Consider the following 17,331-nt stretch of genomic DNA (forward strand, 5'->3'; position numbering starts at 1 on the left):
CCGTCTAAATAAAATAGAACAGTCCATTAATTATGAGGTTGAAAGAATATGACACAGTAATAGAGGTATATAAGTGTAATCATAAGACCACGTTACTGATGCGGGTGTGATTTGATGATAGAAGTCTTCGTATTATTTCATTTGATGAATGGTTTGAGTAATAGCCCCATCGAGGCCTTGATTGTATGCGTAATATTATCTATTACCGTTATACGGCGTGGGTTCAATGAGTTATACTGAAAACCTCATATTTTTATTCAACAAAAAAAAGAGTAATTTTTCACTACTATCATATAAACTATTTCTTAAACTAATGCTCTTAAGGCATTGTTAACTTTTTCTTTTTTCTTTTAATACAATAACAAATAAATTTTTTTATGCATCAATCTTTAAGAAGTAAGAGATTTAAAGCCATGAATATCTCAATTGAAAATATGGGACAATGTCATCCAGTTGAGCTACAACTTATAAGACTCTTGGGCAGAGGCAAATGCAGTATAGCATTGGTAGCCATGCCCCCACCCCCCACCAAAAGGCCAAAATTATAAACACCCCTTATAATTGTATATAAAAATAAGCTGGAGTTAACTTGGTTTTTATAATTGCCCCGATTCCCCCCCCCCCCCCAAGAAAAAAAAATCATAGAACCCAGTCCACTATTTAGTTTGTATGTTTATCCCTTTGAAATTTGGTGTACGGGGTTGATCCCCCTTAAGCCCATTGTTCATAAAACTCATCTTAATGGTGCCACATGTGTAAGACCTTGGACTTGTTGAACCTTGGGTCTTAGGACATTATGCGCGATTGTGTATACTGTTGGGCCTACGAACTCGGCCCAGGCAAGCCTTGACGCCCATCAAAAGCCCAAAAACTGAGATGAAGCCATTTATAACATGAACAGTGGAGGTAAGATCCTATCTGGTCGGGGAATGTAATTTCTAGGGAAGTCGAGTCCCAAAATGCTCGGTATCGCCTAGGAAGTACTGCTGTCGGACAGATCTTCTAACGTGGGAACCAATTTCAATGCCACTTTAACTGCCTCCCACTCCCAACTGAACACCCACTTAAGGATAATAACATTGGACCTCCTTTCCCACTCACAACGATAAATCATAACTCTTCCACTAATCTCGAGCTATAAAGAAGAGATGTGAACGAGGAAATATGGTTGGCAATTTTAGAGAGAAAACTGGGAAAAGAGAGTGGTCATTTTGAAAGAAGGAGGAAGAAATTCTGTGAGGCCTTGATAGGAGTTGAGAGAACAAGTGTGTAGGAGTTGTCTAGCATAGAATCACTCATAGTAGGAAACCCAAAGCCTACAATACAAATAGATTGTGAACCAAAATAGAAGTTGAGCCCAATAACCACATTTCGGGTATGCACATCTAGCAATGACAACACTCTACTGTTAGTTTCTTAGAGCATTTGCATCCCATATCTTCAGACTATTCTATTTTACCATCTCAAAAAGTCACTTTATCAATTATACAATACAATTTTACAATACACTTAGCATCCCAACTTTTATTTTACCATACTACACATTAAAATAATATAAAAATATTTATCACTTCTCTCTCTGATCTCTATTTCTCTTACTCTCTCAACCACCCACCACCACCACCACCACCACCGTCCAGCTTCTCAGTCACACCACCCACCCCTGTTGAGCAAAATCCATAGCAAAATCTTGCCAAAAAATCAAAATCCAAAATCCATAGCAGAATCAGCCAAAATCCATAGCAAAATCAAAATAAAAAATCCAAATCCAAATCCAAAAATCAAAATCAAAATCCAAATTCTAAATCCAAAATCAAAACCAGAAACCCACAACTGCCAAAACCCACGTCGCCGCTGCCACCGCTGCACCACTTGACCCACACCCACATCAGTCACAAACCCACTTGCCGATCTCCACCTAACCCACGCCCACTCGCCGATCTCCATCACCAGATTCCACAAAAAATACCCAAAACATACCCAAAAAACGATGAAGAAAAATACCCAAAAAACGATCCACCTAAAGATTATCACACCGATCTCAAGCCATGCTTTGGCCAATAGTGAGTCAGAGAGTGAGAAAGGGTAGATGAGAAAATGATGAAGAAAGAGAGAGTTGAGAAAGATGAAGAGCATCTTAGCCCAGAGAAAGAGAAGACATAGGAGAAAGAGAGAATAAAAGCGATTAAAAAAGAAATACAATAGTGCTACAATGCCATCCTACATTTAGGATGGTACTGTAGCAACATTGTAAATTTTTTTACAATTGACATCATTTAGTAGTCCGAATTGAGCATCATTTTAAGGGGTGTATGGTAAATCAAACCTACATTTCCCATTTGGCATTCCCAATGGGAATGCTCTTATGTAGACCCTGCCTATATAAAATACACGCTTTTAACAAAGCCTAATAAATGCCTAGATTTACCATGTGTCCTTCCTTTTATTTTTCATAATAAAAAGTGTTATGTATTCCTTGTGTGTTCAATTTTGAAGTGCATTGTGCAGAGTGCATTGAACTAACTTATGAGAGTTTTATCTCCCAAAAATTTGATTTTTTTTTTCTCATTATCTTGTTCTCTAGATTGCATTTATTTATTTTAAAATTTGGATAGGAAATCCTATAAAATTGATAATGAACAAATTTTATTCTATGAAAGATCAACGCTAAACCTGACTTTTATAGGAGATGCTAAATCTTTTTTATTTTTTTGGTTCATGTTTATAGCAAATTAGTCATTTTTTTACATTGATTGAGTTTAAAATATTATCAAATTTCATTAATTATATTGTATAGAGAAATGCTGTGTTTACAATATTTATACAAAACTTTCACAATAAATCGTAAATGACAGGTTATTACTTGCTATTACTAGTAGACAAAAAAATAATTTCGGTAATGGATTCAAATTAGAACTAGTAACGTTTTATCACTTATGATTTGTTGTAAAAATATCATAAACATCACTTTTCTTTTGTATACAATGTATATATGAGTTATGACTAACATATGAATATGTAATTCGGTCCTCCAAATAAACTATCTTGGCTGTGCCCCTGCTCCTGGCAATACTAGAACAAATTATTAATCCCTTAAATTAGTGTACTTTTCATCTCACACACATCCGGTAAAAAATCCCATGAAAGCTTTGCATAGGGATTACTTTTATTAATTTATTAATTTATCAGCTCTTCTATTAACATAACACATCTCATGATATTTTCATAATAAAAGAAGATATTTTATCACCTCACATAGACACAGACGCACCGCAACTCACAACAAATCACCCCAATTTATTGTAAAAATGTTATGAGATCTGTTGTATCCATGCACTTTATTTCATTTCATTGTCTAAAAATTTTCTTTGAAATTCTGTCTTGTTTCAAATAATTTTATAGTTTGTAACCTCATTTGATGTAGACCACAACTTTTCAGTTAAGCAAGTAAGCTGTTTTTTAAGGTGTATATTGATACGATACATAAATACTATTGCACTTCAAGTTGTTGGTCATGTATTGCTTTTTCTATATCTCATGGACTTACAATCGTTCAATTCTAATGTTGCTAATATCAGGGTTTTTTACTTTTTCGATGTTGGCTATTTTATATTAATACTTTAACTTAAGGGCAAAACTGAGGTATAGTACCTTAGATTCACTACTTAAATTTTTGACATCTGTCTCATTTAACTACCTAAACAAACGGGGTTAAAACTAAAAAAAAATTTCTCCTTCTTCCTTTTTTTTTTTGTTTTTTTTTTTTCCTGCAAATGGTTTATCTTCCAAACCCAAAACCCAAAAAAAGAAAAAAAAGAAAGAAAGAAAGAATATCTCAGATCTCTCCTTCTCGGTGTGTGTGTGTGTATGTATGTTTATCTCTTTACTTTCTTATTTTCTGATCTGTGACTCTTTTTTCTTTTCTGATCTATGACTCTCTCTCTCTCTCTCTCTCTCTTGGTGTGTGTAGGTATGCGTATCTGTTTCCTTTTCTTCTTTTCTGATCTATGATTCTCTCTCTCTCTCTCGGTGTGTGTATGTATGTGTATCTACTCCCTTTCTTCTTTTCTGATCTATGATTCTTTCTTTCTGTCTTTTATTTTTTGATCTTTCTTGTTTGGTTACTGAAAAAATGAGGGAGAAGGGTTCATTTTTTGGATTAAAACCCAGTAGATTTGGATGTTATTTTTTGATATTTTCTATTTGGTTACTGAGAAAATGAGGGAGAAATGGTCCTTTTTTTGGTTTGAAACCCAATAGATCTGGCTTTTATTTTTTGATCTTTCCTGTTTGGTTACTAAAAGAATGAGAGAGAAGGATTCGTTTTTTGGATTGAAACCCAATAGATTTGGATTTTATTTTTTGATATTTTCTGTTTGGTTACTGAGAAAATGAGAGAGAAATTATCCGTTTTTTTGGTTTGAGACTTAGTAGATCTGACTTTTATTTTTTGATTTTTTGATCTTTCCTGTTTGGTTCTGCATTTTTTGGTATGATTTTTTCTTGCTGTTGCAGTACAAGACAAAAAAAAAAAAGAAAGAAAGAGAAAAAAAATTTGTTTTAATGTCGTTTGTTTAGATTGTTAAATGTGACAGATGTCAAAATTTTAGGTAGGGAACCTAAGGAACTGTACCTAAGTTTTGCCCTTAACTTAATATCAAAACATTCATTAGATATGAGGATCCAATTAACTCAATTTGTAAAACTATTATAGTTGAATAAAATAGATCTAGCTAGGAACCAATCACCGGTTACACTAAAAGCTAATTGGTGTTTTAGTCTGACTATAAAAAAAGCTAATTGACGTTTTAGTCCGACAATAAAAAGTAATCATTTATAGACATGAATTATCTAGGGTGGAACCTGACAGGAGAAAGATACTCTGAATATATGTTTTATTGTAATTAACGCTACTTTGTTTTGTGGTAAAATGATTTCAATTGAAAACATTTTTAGTGAAGACATTTCCTAGTGTTTGGTGTGACCTAAAATGAAAAAAAAAAAAAACCCTCATATCGTTACCTACCAGCAATCACAAGATTAGCATAATCGGACTCAGCCACCTAACAGATGGGCGCAATTGAGCTTGCCACCACCAAATTGCCCAAAACCAGGTTGGATCCACGGCTCCAACCACTAGATCGATGCAACCCCAAGGGATCCATGACCCCAGGCACCAAATTGGCGCCCTCAGCCACTAGATTGGCGCTTCCTAACCACCATCGGCACCCCTCCGCTGCAATTAGAGCCTCCCAGCCGCGAATCTAAGCTTCATTACCAAAACCCAACTACCAACCAACACGAACTAAGCTCTGATGACCACTGTGATTCAAGGCTTTGACAACTACCATAACTTAGCACCTTTGTGAGTAGGAAAGGAGAGGCCGGGGTGGAGAGTGGACAAGTGTTCAAGGAGGGTTTGTGAGAGTTGATCAATTTGTAAAATATTTTACAAAATTTTTTCTTTGGTAAAACGTTTTACAAAGGGTTTAACGGTCAACTGGAAATGTTTTTAGCTTTTATCAACATTTTACAACAAAACAAACACAATATAATGTGATATTTTATAAGGAAACTACGTAACACTTAATCATTCCGCTTGACATGTCAAAAATTTATGGCAATGGATATATACGTTGGCAAAGGTGCCATTGAAATGTGTTTAAAAGAATACGATTAAACTAATACCAAAACTTATCTAACGATCAAAATGATGACAAAAACACATTTACGCAAAATCATTTTCACTATGTTGTACGGTTCACTTTTTCTTTAGATGCAATAGGATTTGAAACTTTTAACATAATAAGACTTTATAAGTTTGATGCTTTGAGCTAAATTGGAAACCAACGTTGCATGGATCAACCTTTGATAAATATATGAAACAAACAAAACATACAAGATGGAGAGAGAGGCCTAGTAAAAATATAGAGGAAAAATAAAGGTAATTTAGGCCTAGTCGGTTCCCGTACGACTTTCTATTATTATTATTATTATTTTTTTTTTTTGCTGAATACGACTTTCTATTATTAGAATGAGAGTTCGGGCACGGGTTAAATGATGTCGGTACTCGGTTGATAACCTGTAACTACATTGAGATAGAGACCAGCAATACTTTCTTACGCGTAACAAACTATTGGAAACATAAAAGCAAAAAATAAATCAAATAAAAAGACAAAGTTGCCTCTGACCGACTTGGAGAAAACTCCTCTTAACCTATTATTTGGTGGTTTCTAAACTTGTTCATTTGTAAAATTTAAACAAATTATGTTACTAAAGAATGTGTTTGGATCCACATTGCGTTTTAAGGTTGTTGCGTTTCCAGTTTTTTTTTTTTTTTTTTCTCCAGCGCGTGAACAGTAATTGGTATTGTTCATGCACATGGATTCATTGTGCGGAAGACAAAGTTACTATTCAGCACTGTTCACGCATTGTTTATGAAACCCAAAAGCACTTTATTTAGAAAAAAATATTAAAAATAGGTCCCACAATATTATTCATACATTTAAAAATTATTTTGCTACAGCGTTTTCAGTTTTCAATTTTCAGCAATAAGTTCTATCCAAACGGACCCTAATTGTGTGATTAAAAATACAAGTAATGGATTGAAAGATTTTTTCTATTGGTTTGAAAGGTTAACTTTTTTTAAAATAAATAATTTTAATGCCACACACTTTTAGTTCTCTTACGGAAGTAGCCAAATAGAGCCTTATTTAAAGCTAGTCCAGTCAAGGCCGTCCATGTATGATCATACGCTTGAGCTATGCTTGTATGCTGAAGCTATAAATACACCGGAAGATTAGAAGCGCCTTGAACCGTAAGCCTAGAAGCCAAGATTTCCTTCTCCTCCCCAACCCCTCCCAAGAATTGATGGACGAAAACGACTGAAAAAGGAATTCTCTTTTCCCTCTGCGGCTTACCAGAAGCGTCTTTACTTATAGAAGTTATGTAATTAATTGGGAATAATAAATAAAAAAATAGTAGTTCATATGAAAATGACGATAGAGTCGTAAAAAATAATTGTGTTAAATGTTATAATCACTCTACAAGTACAATTTTTTTTGGGTGCATGGGATAGGCACGAGTCAGACTGGAGTTTAAGACTTAGGGGGTTTTAAACCCATTTACACTTAGATTTTTTATCTTACGTACCAAAAAAAAAAAAACTATAACCTTTTGTTTTTTTTCAATAAACAAGTGGAGCTCTGCTGTCACACGCGCAGAGATAGTCGGTGTACACGGAAACAGCAGATTTTTTTCCTCCAAATCCCAACTATTTAAACGAGAGGACGTTCGTTTGGTTAACCAAACGATGAGTCGTTGCTGATATTTGACATAACACGTGTAGTTCTTTGTGGTGGCGGTGGTGGCGGTCGGCTAAAATTTAAAGGCCAAGATCAGTTCAGTAATAATGGCTACCTGTTCTATCTTCCAAGCACTTTTGTTGTTTCTCACTCTTTCAGGTTTCTTTTCTTGCCTTCACTTCTCTCTTATTACTCAGTTTGGTTTCTAAGATATTGACAGAAAATGCAAAAACGAAAAGATAACTTTTTGAGTTGACTGTGATGAATGTTTCTATGTTAAAGAGTTCTGCCCAGGTGTTTCTAATGTAAAGTATATATATATAACTCTTGTTTCAAGTTTGAGTCTTTTGTTATTTTTGCAGCTATAACAACAGGGTATCATTTTTAATGTTTTATCATTTATAAGATAGACATATAGCGGTTGAGTTCTGTGAAACTCAATTGGGTTGAGTTCTTGTTGTTCTCTCTATTTGTGTCTTTATATATGTAAATTTGTGATCTGATTGATGGATTATCATTGCCAAATTTATTGAAAATTCTCTCTAGCTCCAAAGTTTTCTTTTTACTCAAGCTCAATGCACTTTTTTAGTAAATTGTATTGATTTCAGTTTTTGAGCATTGATTGAAGCACTGGAGTCATGTATGGACAAGTGTTGATTACGATAAATATTTCATAATAAAATGGTGTATATATTAAAAGTTTGACATCTTGACTATTTTTAAATTGGTTTTGGATTTAACTATCAAATTAGAATGCCCCATCTGGAGATGTAAAAATCAAAACTACTGGTCAAACAGAAATGCAAATTATGCAATAATGCATTACTAGCTCAACATATTTTTCCTCTCTAATTAATATATTTCCTTATAAAATCATAGTTGACATTTTGAATCTATATGGTTTTCACTTTTTTTTTTTTTTTAACTCTGTTTCTCACTCTGTTTCAGACTTATTTGTCCAAAATCTCAGTATCGGAGTAGGAATAAACTATGGACAAATTGCCAACAATCTGCCGTCTCCCCCTCGTGTTGCCAACCTCCTTACATCTCTCAACATTAGTAGAGTAAAACTCTATGATGCCGATCCGAATGTCCTGCTTGCCTTCTCTAACTCGAATGTTGATTTCATTGTTGGCCTAGGAAATGAGTATCTTCAGAGTATGGCTGACCCCATAAAAGCTCAAAATTGGATTCAACAGTATGTTACACCCCACCTTCCTCAAACAAAGATTTCCTGCATCCTTGTGGGAAATGAGGTATTCTATAGCAATGACACTCAGTTAAAATCTAGTCTCCTCCCAGCAATGCAAAGTGTATATCATACTCTTGTTAATCTTGGACTAGATAAACAAGTTACTGTCACAACTGCACACTCTCTTACAATATTAGGTAATTCATACCCTCCCTCAGCCGGGACTTTTAGGCAAGATCTTGCCCAGTATATCCAACCTCTTCTAAATTTTCATGCTCAGATCAATTCACCCTTCTTAATAAATGCATATCCATATTTTGCATACAAGGATAACCCAGGTCAGGTTCAATTAGAGTATGTGCTATTTCAGCCTAACCAAGGGATGACTGATCCAAGTACGAATTTGCACTATGATAACATGTTGTATGCTCAAATTGATGCTGTGTATTGGGCGATGAAAGCAATGGGGCATACAGATATTGAGGTTAAAATTTCAGAGACGGGTTGGCCATCTAAGGGGGATACTGATGAGGCAGGAGCTACACCAGAGAATGCTGGATTATATAATGGTAATTTGCTGCAGAGAATACAGGAGAAGCAAGGTACTCCAGCAAAACCGTCTACTCCAGTTGACATATACGTGTTTGCACTTTTTAACGAGGATTTAAAGCCTGGTCCGGCATCAGAGAGGAACTATGGCCTCTACTATCCTAATGGTACCCCAGTTTACAACATTGGATTACAGGGCTATCTACCAGTACCAGGGTTTGACATTTCAGCATCCAGTAACAATGTAAGACATGTATTCTCTATAATTTGTGTCACCTTTACAGTCTTTCTTATCATAAATAAATGTTTTGATGGATAAATCCTCTTCCTGATTTATTGAAGTCATTTGTTAGCATGAGATTCATTTGGTAAGTTTGTTCGAGTAAAATGATGCATCTAATTCAAGTTTTGTAAATTTTTTCTCCATATTTTGCAGGCTTTGTCTGTTTTCAGCTTTCTTATCATTCTTATGGCAAGCTTAATTTGTGAGCACTTGTGAATTCTTGAACTGAAGGCAGGAGAGATCAAAAGAGAAAAATAGGAATTCATAGAGATCATTTAATGCTAGAGGAGTTTCTACGGGTGAGAAATTCAATTACTTTTTACTCTTAGAACAATGCTAACCAAATATCTTAACTAACCCCAAATCCTAAACCTGCTAGCTGTGGTCCATACCTTCTCATTTTCCTTCATCTTTATTGTGATTTACTCATATTCTCTTAGACTTTCATACACTAGAACCAATTAGAAAAACTTCAAATCATATAATGGGAAATTCGTATACTTTATTTTTAAGACAAGTTTTACCACGAATCTATAAGATAGAGCCTGTCTATATTTGTCTACTTTATACATGCATTGAACAGAGCATTGACATTAAATATTTATGATTAATGAGCCGTATCAAACTCTAAATTTGCGAATACAATCTCATTTTTTTTTTTTTGCATTTTTTTATTAAAGATACGGTGGTGGTATCCATGCTTCTCACCACCCACTTGCAATGATGCGTATGAATCTTGCTGTACAAAATTCCTGTTGTCTTCAGCTAGACAAAAGTCCAAACAGGCTTCTATCAGATAAGAGGCCATTAGAGACCACCTTTCGGCAGCTGGCAGCTGGTGTTTCTTATTTTTTTCCCAAGTCACCAAAACTGAAACCTCATTAGTGTTGTCATTGATTGTGAATCCTATCTCAAAGTTGGCTGCCTCTTTGTCTGCATCTTTTACTTCCTATTTCCAATAAAGTATTTGTATTATCAGTCTTAATTGAAACAGTGCCATTTTGATTTTATGCCTACATCATTGTATGGCAGGTCTTTTCTCTCATAACAAAAATAGAATCACTATACTAATCACATCAGGGTCAATCTGTGATCGCTAATACATCTTTAAAATATGCCATTAACTTTCTGGTGTCTTTTGGTCTAATCCAAGCATATTATACCAAAGCAGTTGGCTATAACTTATTATCAAACTGTTGAAATTATGTTGAAAAATCTATTCCTAATTAGATACCAACTTGACGATTCCTGCTTTTTTCTTTGTTGTTGAACATAATGTTGAAATTTTTTGCATATGTAACATCACATAGGATAATTGAGCCACAAGGTGCAATGGTGGATTTCAACATCATGGACCATTCGAATGCACCCATAAGATTCTCACATCGGCATGGCCCAGAGGATAAGATTGCCAGATAAACGAATCCACTGAGAGTTAGACTTGTATAGTGACTGGCTAGCTACCAGTACTATAGCTGATCCCCATGAACATGGTCTCTCTTTGGTTCCAACCCCATGGACATACAAACCAAATTGCTTTGAGGCCCATTAGGTTTTGTTAGTTTGATGTTGAGGAAACCGTCTAGTAATGTGGGGTTGGACAAACATTGAACTACCTTAGTAGTTGTGGTCCAAGTAGCCCATAGCCAAATAAAAAACTGACACAGCAACAAATTAAGTTTTCTTGCGTAGCTTTCAAAAAGAAAAAGATAAATGACTTTATAAATAAATCTGACTAAGCACACCCCTTGATTACCGGACAATATTTAATATATGGAAGCTGGTACACCATCAAATGAAAAAGATTCAACCAATTTTGCATGTTGAAAGTTGAATATTTGGTTCAGAGCATTTAATTATTCAAATATATAAAGTATGGTAGGTTTGTGGGTTTATTCTTATTTATGTGATTTGAGCTGTTGTTGCATCTGTGCAGGGAGACAAAAACATACGTGGAGCTTTTACTTCCAAATATAAAAGCTACTTACTCCAGCAGTGACAGATCGGAACTTTTCTATTATAAACAGCACAAGATTCATCATAGAGAACAATAATCATATATGTATATAGTATAAACCATTCATTAACAGATTAGGTAATTCATCTTTAAAAAATAACAATAAACACGAAGAAGCCATGAGGTAATTAGCTAAGGGAGGTAGAAAAGTAATAAGAACTACAAATTCTTTAACAAAAATCTAATAATTAATGTCAAGGGAGAACTTGGTGAAGATTTTAGAGGGCGATTTGTGGGATTCTAGGACTCGCAGCATTTTGTTGTATATGGAGCAATTGAATTGATTTTACCATGTAAGCACAAGTCTAGAAAAAAATAATAATAATAATAATTTGCTGATGGTATCTTGTTAGCTGTTCTCTCTCTCTCTCTCTCTCTATATATATATATAGAAAGTATGCACTCTCCGGTTATGACTTCCCCCAACTGGATTTTCTAAAGCATGGTTACTTTAGTTTCAACAAATGCATCACGTGAAGGTGTTTCAACATAATTGAGGGTTGATTAAAAATCATTGTGAGAGAGAATCACGAATGGATGACAAGAAGAAAATTTATCATGCATCAGGTGCATGTATCCAACCTCTCACATGGGGGTGGATATATGCACCCTATTACCACTTTGATGGCAAGAGGCAAATTATTATTTGGAAACTATTTGCGAGAAAATTTTGAATAATTAACAACCACTCATTAATTTTTTTCACTAGTGGGTTTGGAACAAATTTTGTTAGTCCAAAAGTTTCAGTGGACTTGTTGGAGTTCAATTATGGGTTGAGTCTTCAAATTATCCGATTTGGGTTTGGCAGCCTATGTCTAGTGATTGCAGACGTGATGGGCACAACATGTGGCTTAAAGTGACCTTGGGTCAACTCAGTGTCTCATCTTGTGCATATGAGTATTAGATGAAAATCTTATCACATCTATTTGACTAAACAATTGTGTTATATTTAATGTGTACATTTTATACATCGTGTTTTGATAATATTTGCCTCCTAAGGGCTTGGTCTATTAGTTTTTGGTTAAGTCTCCTAATCCTAAGTCATAACCAAACACTTTAGGATCACTTGCAAAGATTTTTGGGTGTAATTACCCAATATGTGAGGGACAAAGGACGATATTAATTAAAAAAATTTATCAAGGGCTGGACACTCACATTAGCCCAAAAAAGAACAATAATAATAATATGATAATGTGCAACACTCGCCATGATACCAAACATTGTCTTTGTTTGCAAATAAAAAGTGTACACTCATTAAATTTTTGATCTGTTAGTTTCTCAAAAAAAAGAAAAAAAGAAAAAGTTCTTTGATCCGTCAACTTTAGAATTTGTATTTTAATTCCTAACGTTTGAACTTTGTTTTTAATCTCGATCTATTTTGCTTTCTGTCAATAACATTGCAGTAAAATGTCGACTAAACCTAAAGAAAAATTACACGTTTTGATCATGTCAAAAGAATAAGGTACCCTGTTTTAGAACAATCCACAAGTTATATATATATCTTACGTCAAACTCATCCCTTTGGAAAGAAATCATCCTTGAGTTAAGGTTCGGAAAGTGAAATCTTCAATGCCAAGGGAATAAATAGTTTGAGAAGTTCAATATCCTTGTGCTATTTCCATATTTATTTTCAACCCTAGTAAAATAGACATATTGTAATACTTTGTTGCTTCTGATTTGATTTTATTTCAAATTACTCTTATTTAATTGTCTCCACACACTCGATCTCGATCTCACTTTCTCCTTTCTCAAAAAAAAAAGAAAAAATCAAATCTCACTTTTATTTTTTTGGGTAATGGGCTCTTCATTAATCTTTTTAAGAATCTCCTCTGTTTTTCTTTTTCTTTGATTTGTGCATAATCTTTAAGAAATGTATTTTTTGTCATTTTTTTACACATAATTTTTCAACCTATGGCTTTTGTTCATATTCTTCAAAATTAACATGTGCTAGAGAGTTACCAAACCTTTTATCTAAGTTGGGCTGGGCTAAGTTCAGTGCTTTAGGCTTCACAGAATTTATGCATTTTTTAGCGTATAGAGACAAATATGACCCACGTCTACATGTTTGACCTTTTTGAGGATTAGATCGCCGACCTATCACCGCCCCTAATTGGTCAAAGATGACAGCTCTAGTCCACATATTGTAGCATGGATATCAAACTACGCGGCATATGTTCTTATTATATTCTGTGTGTAAAACTAGTATGGTATTCTTGAAAATTGTCAGTGAAATCCACTGATTGGAGTCAGATTGCTATTCATGTTCAGATGCAAAGGAAGTAAGGAACTTCTTCTTCTCTTTGCAACAGAGTTTGATTTGACCAAATTTTGTTCCTATACTTTCATGGCTTCATCAATTATAAGATACTAGAAAAGGTGTAAAAAGGTGTATTCATGTGTGAATTCCCACTAATGTTGTAATGAGATACAAAAAGAAAGGATTTCTTTTTCACATTACTCAAAATTCTAAGAGGTATACAAAGAAAATGCTTAACAAAACTCACTTTTACTCTACAAGCTCTTGCTCACCTCAAAAGAATTGGTTCCAAACAATCAAATGAATCAAGAACACAAAAATGACTAGCATCACATCAAGTTAATTATAAGATACAAGAAAAGGGATGACCATAGACATGAATGTGTCATAAGGAAGTGTTGCTGAACCGGTATACTGCCTATCCTTCTCTTTAAATTTGTCCGTCAAACCCTGAAATCACATTCACATAAGCCATTAGATGGAAGTACATGAAATCTCATCAAACAAGGTTGACAGTTTTCTATTTCAGATTATGTTTGTCCAATATATTTCATTTGAAAGAGAAAGTAAGTAACAAGAGGAAGTGAAGGGATTAAGAGAAATTTGAAGTTTTAGACTTCCGAAGGAATTTGCAGTCTCACCTTCACAATCAACCCACATCTGCATGTCCAACAAAACAAATCATTAGAAATATAACCACATGGCAATCTCAACAACAAAAAATAAAAATTGACGATGAATGTGAAGTATCCTAGTTAGAAGACTTACTCAACAAAACTGTCAAAATTAAGTTCCACCCTCCTGCCACTTCCATCATCATACTTGGAAACCAGTAGTTGGAGAATAGAAGCTGGGATTGTATAGCCAATACCATAGAGAGCATCTCTCAGCTCAAATGAGTCAATTTTACCACTCCTATCTTTATCATATCTCTGAAAAATGGCCTGCAAGTGAGTCCAATACCAAAAGTTCAATTTGACATGCATCAAGCAATATTAGGAAAAACTAAAAAGTAATTGGTTGGACAAAATGTTCTCTATGTGATCAGCATTATAGTGCTTATCGAAATGAGAGCGTCTCTGACCATGTAGAGCAGAGACATTAACGTGGGTGAAAATGAAGACGAAATCATTTACATTACATATCAAGGAAATTTCAATAAGATACATGCTTAAATTTTAATTTGTATATAGAATCTATTGCCTTAGTGCAATAGCAAGTGCCTTCCACAAAAAAATTACAAGTCATGGGTTCAAGTTTAGTAATCAACTTCTTCTAACAAAATTAGGGATAAGACTGCCTACCATGATCTCTTCTAGACCCTCCAAAAATGGGAGCTAGGTACCGACCTATTTATATAGAATCTATTGACTTGTTCTAGTAATTTGTATATCATTGTAGTATTGCATTAAATGAGCTGGATGGGGATTCTAGCCTATTGTTGTCACCATATATCCCATTAATGCCAAGGAAAATTGATTCGCTTCACTGCCTAAATATTTTAGATTGTCAAAAAGAACTAAGGAAAAAAGAGGAAAAGGCTAGAATTAAGTAAAGTGTCTTCCTTATTTAACCAACTATTTTCATGAACCAAAAAGGAATTTGTAGGTTTCTAATACAAAGACCGTAATTGATTTCTTTCAAAGTTGTTACGTAAAATGAAAGAAATGGGATAAGATTACTTACTTGCCATTGACCAAGACAAGTCCATAGTGCAGCAAACTCTTTTGGCCCTGTAACAGCAAATTAATATACCCAAATCAGTAACTGCAACAAGACCAAAATATTTCTTGCTAAAAGCTTTTTTTTTTTTTTTTTAATGTCTTGCTAAAAGCTTTTGCTTATTTGTTAAAAGTTATTTAAAGTATAATTATATTTAGCTCCTTTTCAACGTTAACATTTTTAGAAAAATAATTCATTTTCTAACAATTATTTTCTACAAAATTATATCAATTTTCTATATTTGGTAGTGACCTTAAAAATAAGTTGAAAAACAATCTTCTTAGTTTTCTTTATTTAACTTGTCATGTTTTCCATAAAATTTTGGTGGAAAACAATTTCTAAGAAATAATTCATACTTTTAATAGGAATTTCTATTTACCATAGATAGTTTTCTCTACCTATTTTCTTTAATACGACCAAACATAATAAAACATAAAAAATAAAAATAAAAACTATCTTCACATCAAATTTTTCATCAAAATAAACAGAGCTTTAATAAATAATTTTGAAAAAAATGAAATGTACATAATCAAATAAACCATAAAGCTATAAGAAAAACCAGTCAGATAAAAACTGGTCAAAGAAAATAGTGTGGAAAGCTAAATTTGACAAAGTAAAGTCAGAATCTAATTTGAAACTTTAATACGATACCCATTGTTGTATATTTGAATCACACAAACTCCTTTGAAAATCAACTAACACCCACATAATTCATAATTGTAAACAGGTAATATAAACTTGCTCGATTAATTATGTTCAAACAAACACGTTTGGCGGCTGAGAAAATTAAAACCCAGCAAAAGAAAAGAACAAGAATTGAAGATGTTCTTGATACCAAAGAAAATGAAGATATGGATTGCATTAATTCAAACTCCAACCCCATATTTATCTTTCAATCAAATCCAAGAAAAAGAAAGAGAAACTGACCAATTGTTAGAGGAGCATTGGGATTCTTGAAGAGAAAGATGAGCAGCCGAATGGTCCTAAGAGAGAACCTGTTGTAGGTAGAAGAAAGAGCTTGCTGCAACTCATTCTCATCAATAAAACCACTCCTGTCTCTATCCACCATCTGAAAGCTCCTTATCACATCTGGGTGTGTCCCAGCTGGAAATTCTGATGATGATGACGATGATGATGATGGGTACTGTTGCCCATATGAACCATAAGCAGAATTGGAGGAAGAAGGAGTAGTAGTCCCATGAGGATAGGATTGGGAGTGGTGGGCATGGTAATTTGGAGCAGCTGATGCAGAAGTATATGGTGATTGTTCTCCAGGAAAGGATGGTGCAGAAGGAGCATAAGACTGAGAGTTATTGTTGTTGTTGTATCTGTTTGAGTACGCCATTGATATGAGAAATTAAGTATATACGTGAGTAATGAATAATTTGTTGCAGAAAAAGGATATATATAGCTGTGAAATATAGGTCTGAAGGTTATATAATATTGTAATGAAAATAGATGATACAGATAGTAAACGTTTGAAGTTGGGGCGGCGATATCTAAAATACAATATAGAATTCAAGATTTTGGTTTCTGAGAAGTTTGCCTTTGTGAAAAGAATGATTATATTTAATGAGTGTGCTCTTATCTTTTGTATTAGTAGTCGTAGTTGTCTTTAAAGCCGACAATGCTACCACCGCAATAAATGACACTGTTTTTGCCACAATTTTCTACTCGACGAGTTGTGAGTTTTGGAGTTATCGATAATCTTTTCTTAGCTAATCAAGACTTATCGCATGGGTGAGTTGGGCTAATCACGACTTGTCACGTGGACGAGTTAAGAAAGTTGTGGCAAAAATTGTAAGTTGTTGCGGCACTAGCATTTTATGAAGAAGGCAGAAGGCAAAAGAGTGGAAGTCGTGATTTATGGCACCGCTTTAGCGTGTTGATTCGAGATTACTCTCGAATGGCTGTGGCTTGGCATACAGTGTTCAGATATATATGTATGCTTTTTTTTTTTTTTGGGTAAATGCAGTGTTTTATTTACAAAACAAAATGACCACGTCT

The 17,331-nt window shown here is 34.1% G+C and overlaps 2 protein-coding genes across 3 annotated transcripts; one reads left to right on the forward strand and one right to left on the reverse strand.

The window, feature by feature from the left end:
* Positions 1-7,126: 7,126 nt before the first annotated feature.
* LOC142607728 (glucan endo-1,3-beta-glucosidase 14) lies at positions 7,127-11,697 on the forward strand. The gene is made up of 4 exons (XM_075779330.1): positions 7,127-7,463; positions 8,253-9,289; positions 9,482-9,627; positions 11,265-11,697. Exons 1-3 carry the CDS (start codon positions 7,412-7,414, stop codon positions 9,542-9,544), a joined length of 1,152 nt encoding a protein of 383 aa, XP_075635445.1. The 5' UTR covers positions 7,127-7,411; the 3' UTR covers positions 9,545-9,627; positions 11,265-11,697.
* A 2,061-nt stretch (positions 11,698-13,758) lies between these two features.
* Positions 13,759-16,772, reverse strand: LOC142607388 (putative calcium-binding protein CML48). Of its 2 annotated transcripts, none has more exons than XM_075778849.1 (5): positions 16,252-16,772; positions 15,289-15,335; positions 14,371-14,534; positions 14,244-14,262; positions 13,759-14,052 (listed from the first exon to the last, which is right to left on the reverse strand). In XM_075778849.1, exons 1-5 carry the CDS (start codon positions 16,667-16,669, stop codon positions 13,942-13,944), a joined length of 759 nt encoding a protein of 252 aa, XP_075634964.1. In that variant the 5' UTR covers positions 16,670-16,772; the 3' UTR covers positions 13,759-13,941. The 2 variants fall into 2 exon arrangements, with proteins under 2 accessions (XP_075634964.1, XP_075634963.1); XM_075778848.1 differs by having other exon boundaries at positions 14,371-14,546; positions 16,252-16,762.
* Between the last annotated feature and the right edge of the window lie 559 nt (positions 16,773-17,331).

The sequence above is a fragment of the Castanea sativa genome, chromosome 8 (genome assembly GCF_040712315.1).
Source record: "Castanea sativa cultivar Marrone di Chiusa Pesio chromosome 8, ASM4071231v1".
NCBI classification, from domain to species: Eukaryota; Viridiplantae; Streptophyta; class Magnoliopsida; order Fagales; family Fagaceae; genus Castanea; species Castanea sativa.

Coding starts and splice junctions, on each gene's coding strand:
- LOC142607728 (XM_075779330.1), top strand. CDS start 7,412: ATGGCTACCTGTTCTATCTTCCAAGCACTTTTGTTGTTTCTCACTCTT. Junction 7,464..8,252: donor GTTGTTTCTCACTCTTTCAG/GTTTCTTTTCTT, acceptor ACTCTGTTTCAG/ACTTATTTGTCCAAAATCTC. Junction 9,290..9,481: donor TTTCAGCATCCAGTAACAAT/GTAAGACATGTA, acceptor CATATTTTGCAG/GCTTTGTCTGTTTTCAGCTT.
- LOC142607388 (XM_075778848.1), bottom strand. CDS start 16,669: ATGGCGTACTCAAACAGATACAACAACAACAATAACTCTCAGTCTTAT. Junction 15,336..16,251: donor CAATGCTCCTCTAACAATTG/GTCAGTTTCTCT, acceptor TTGCTGTTACAG/GGCCAAAAGAGTTTGCTGCA. Junction 14,547..15,288: donor CTTGTCTTGGTCAATGGCAA/GTAAGTAATCTT, acceptor ACTCACTTGCAG/GCCATTTTTCAGAGATATGA.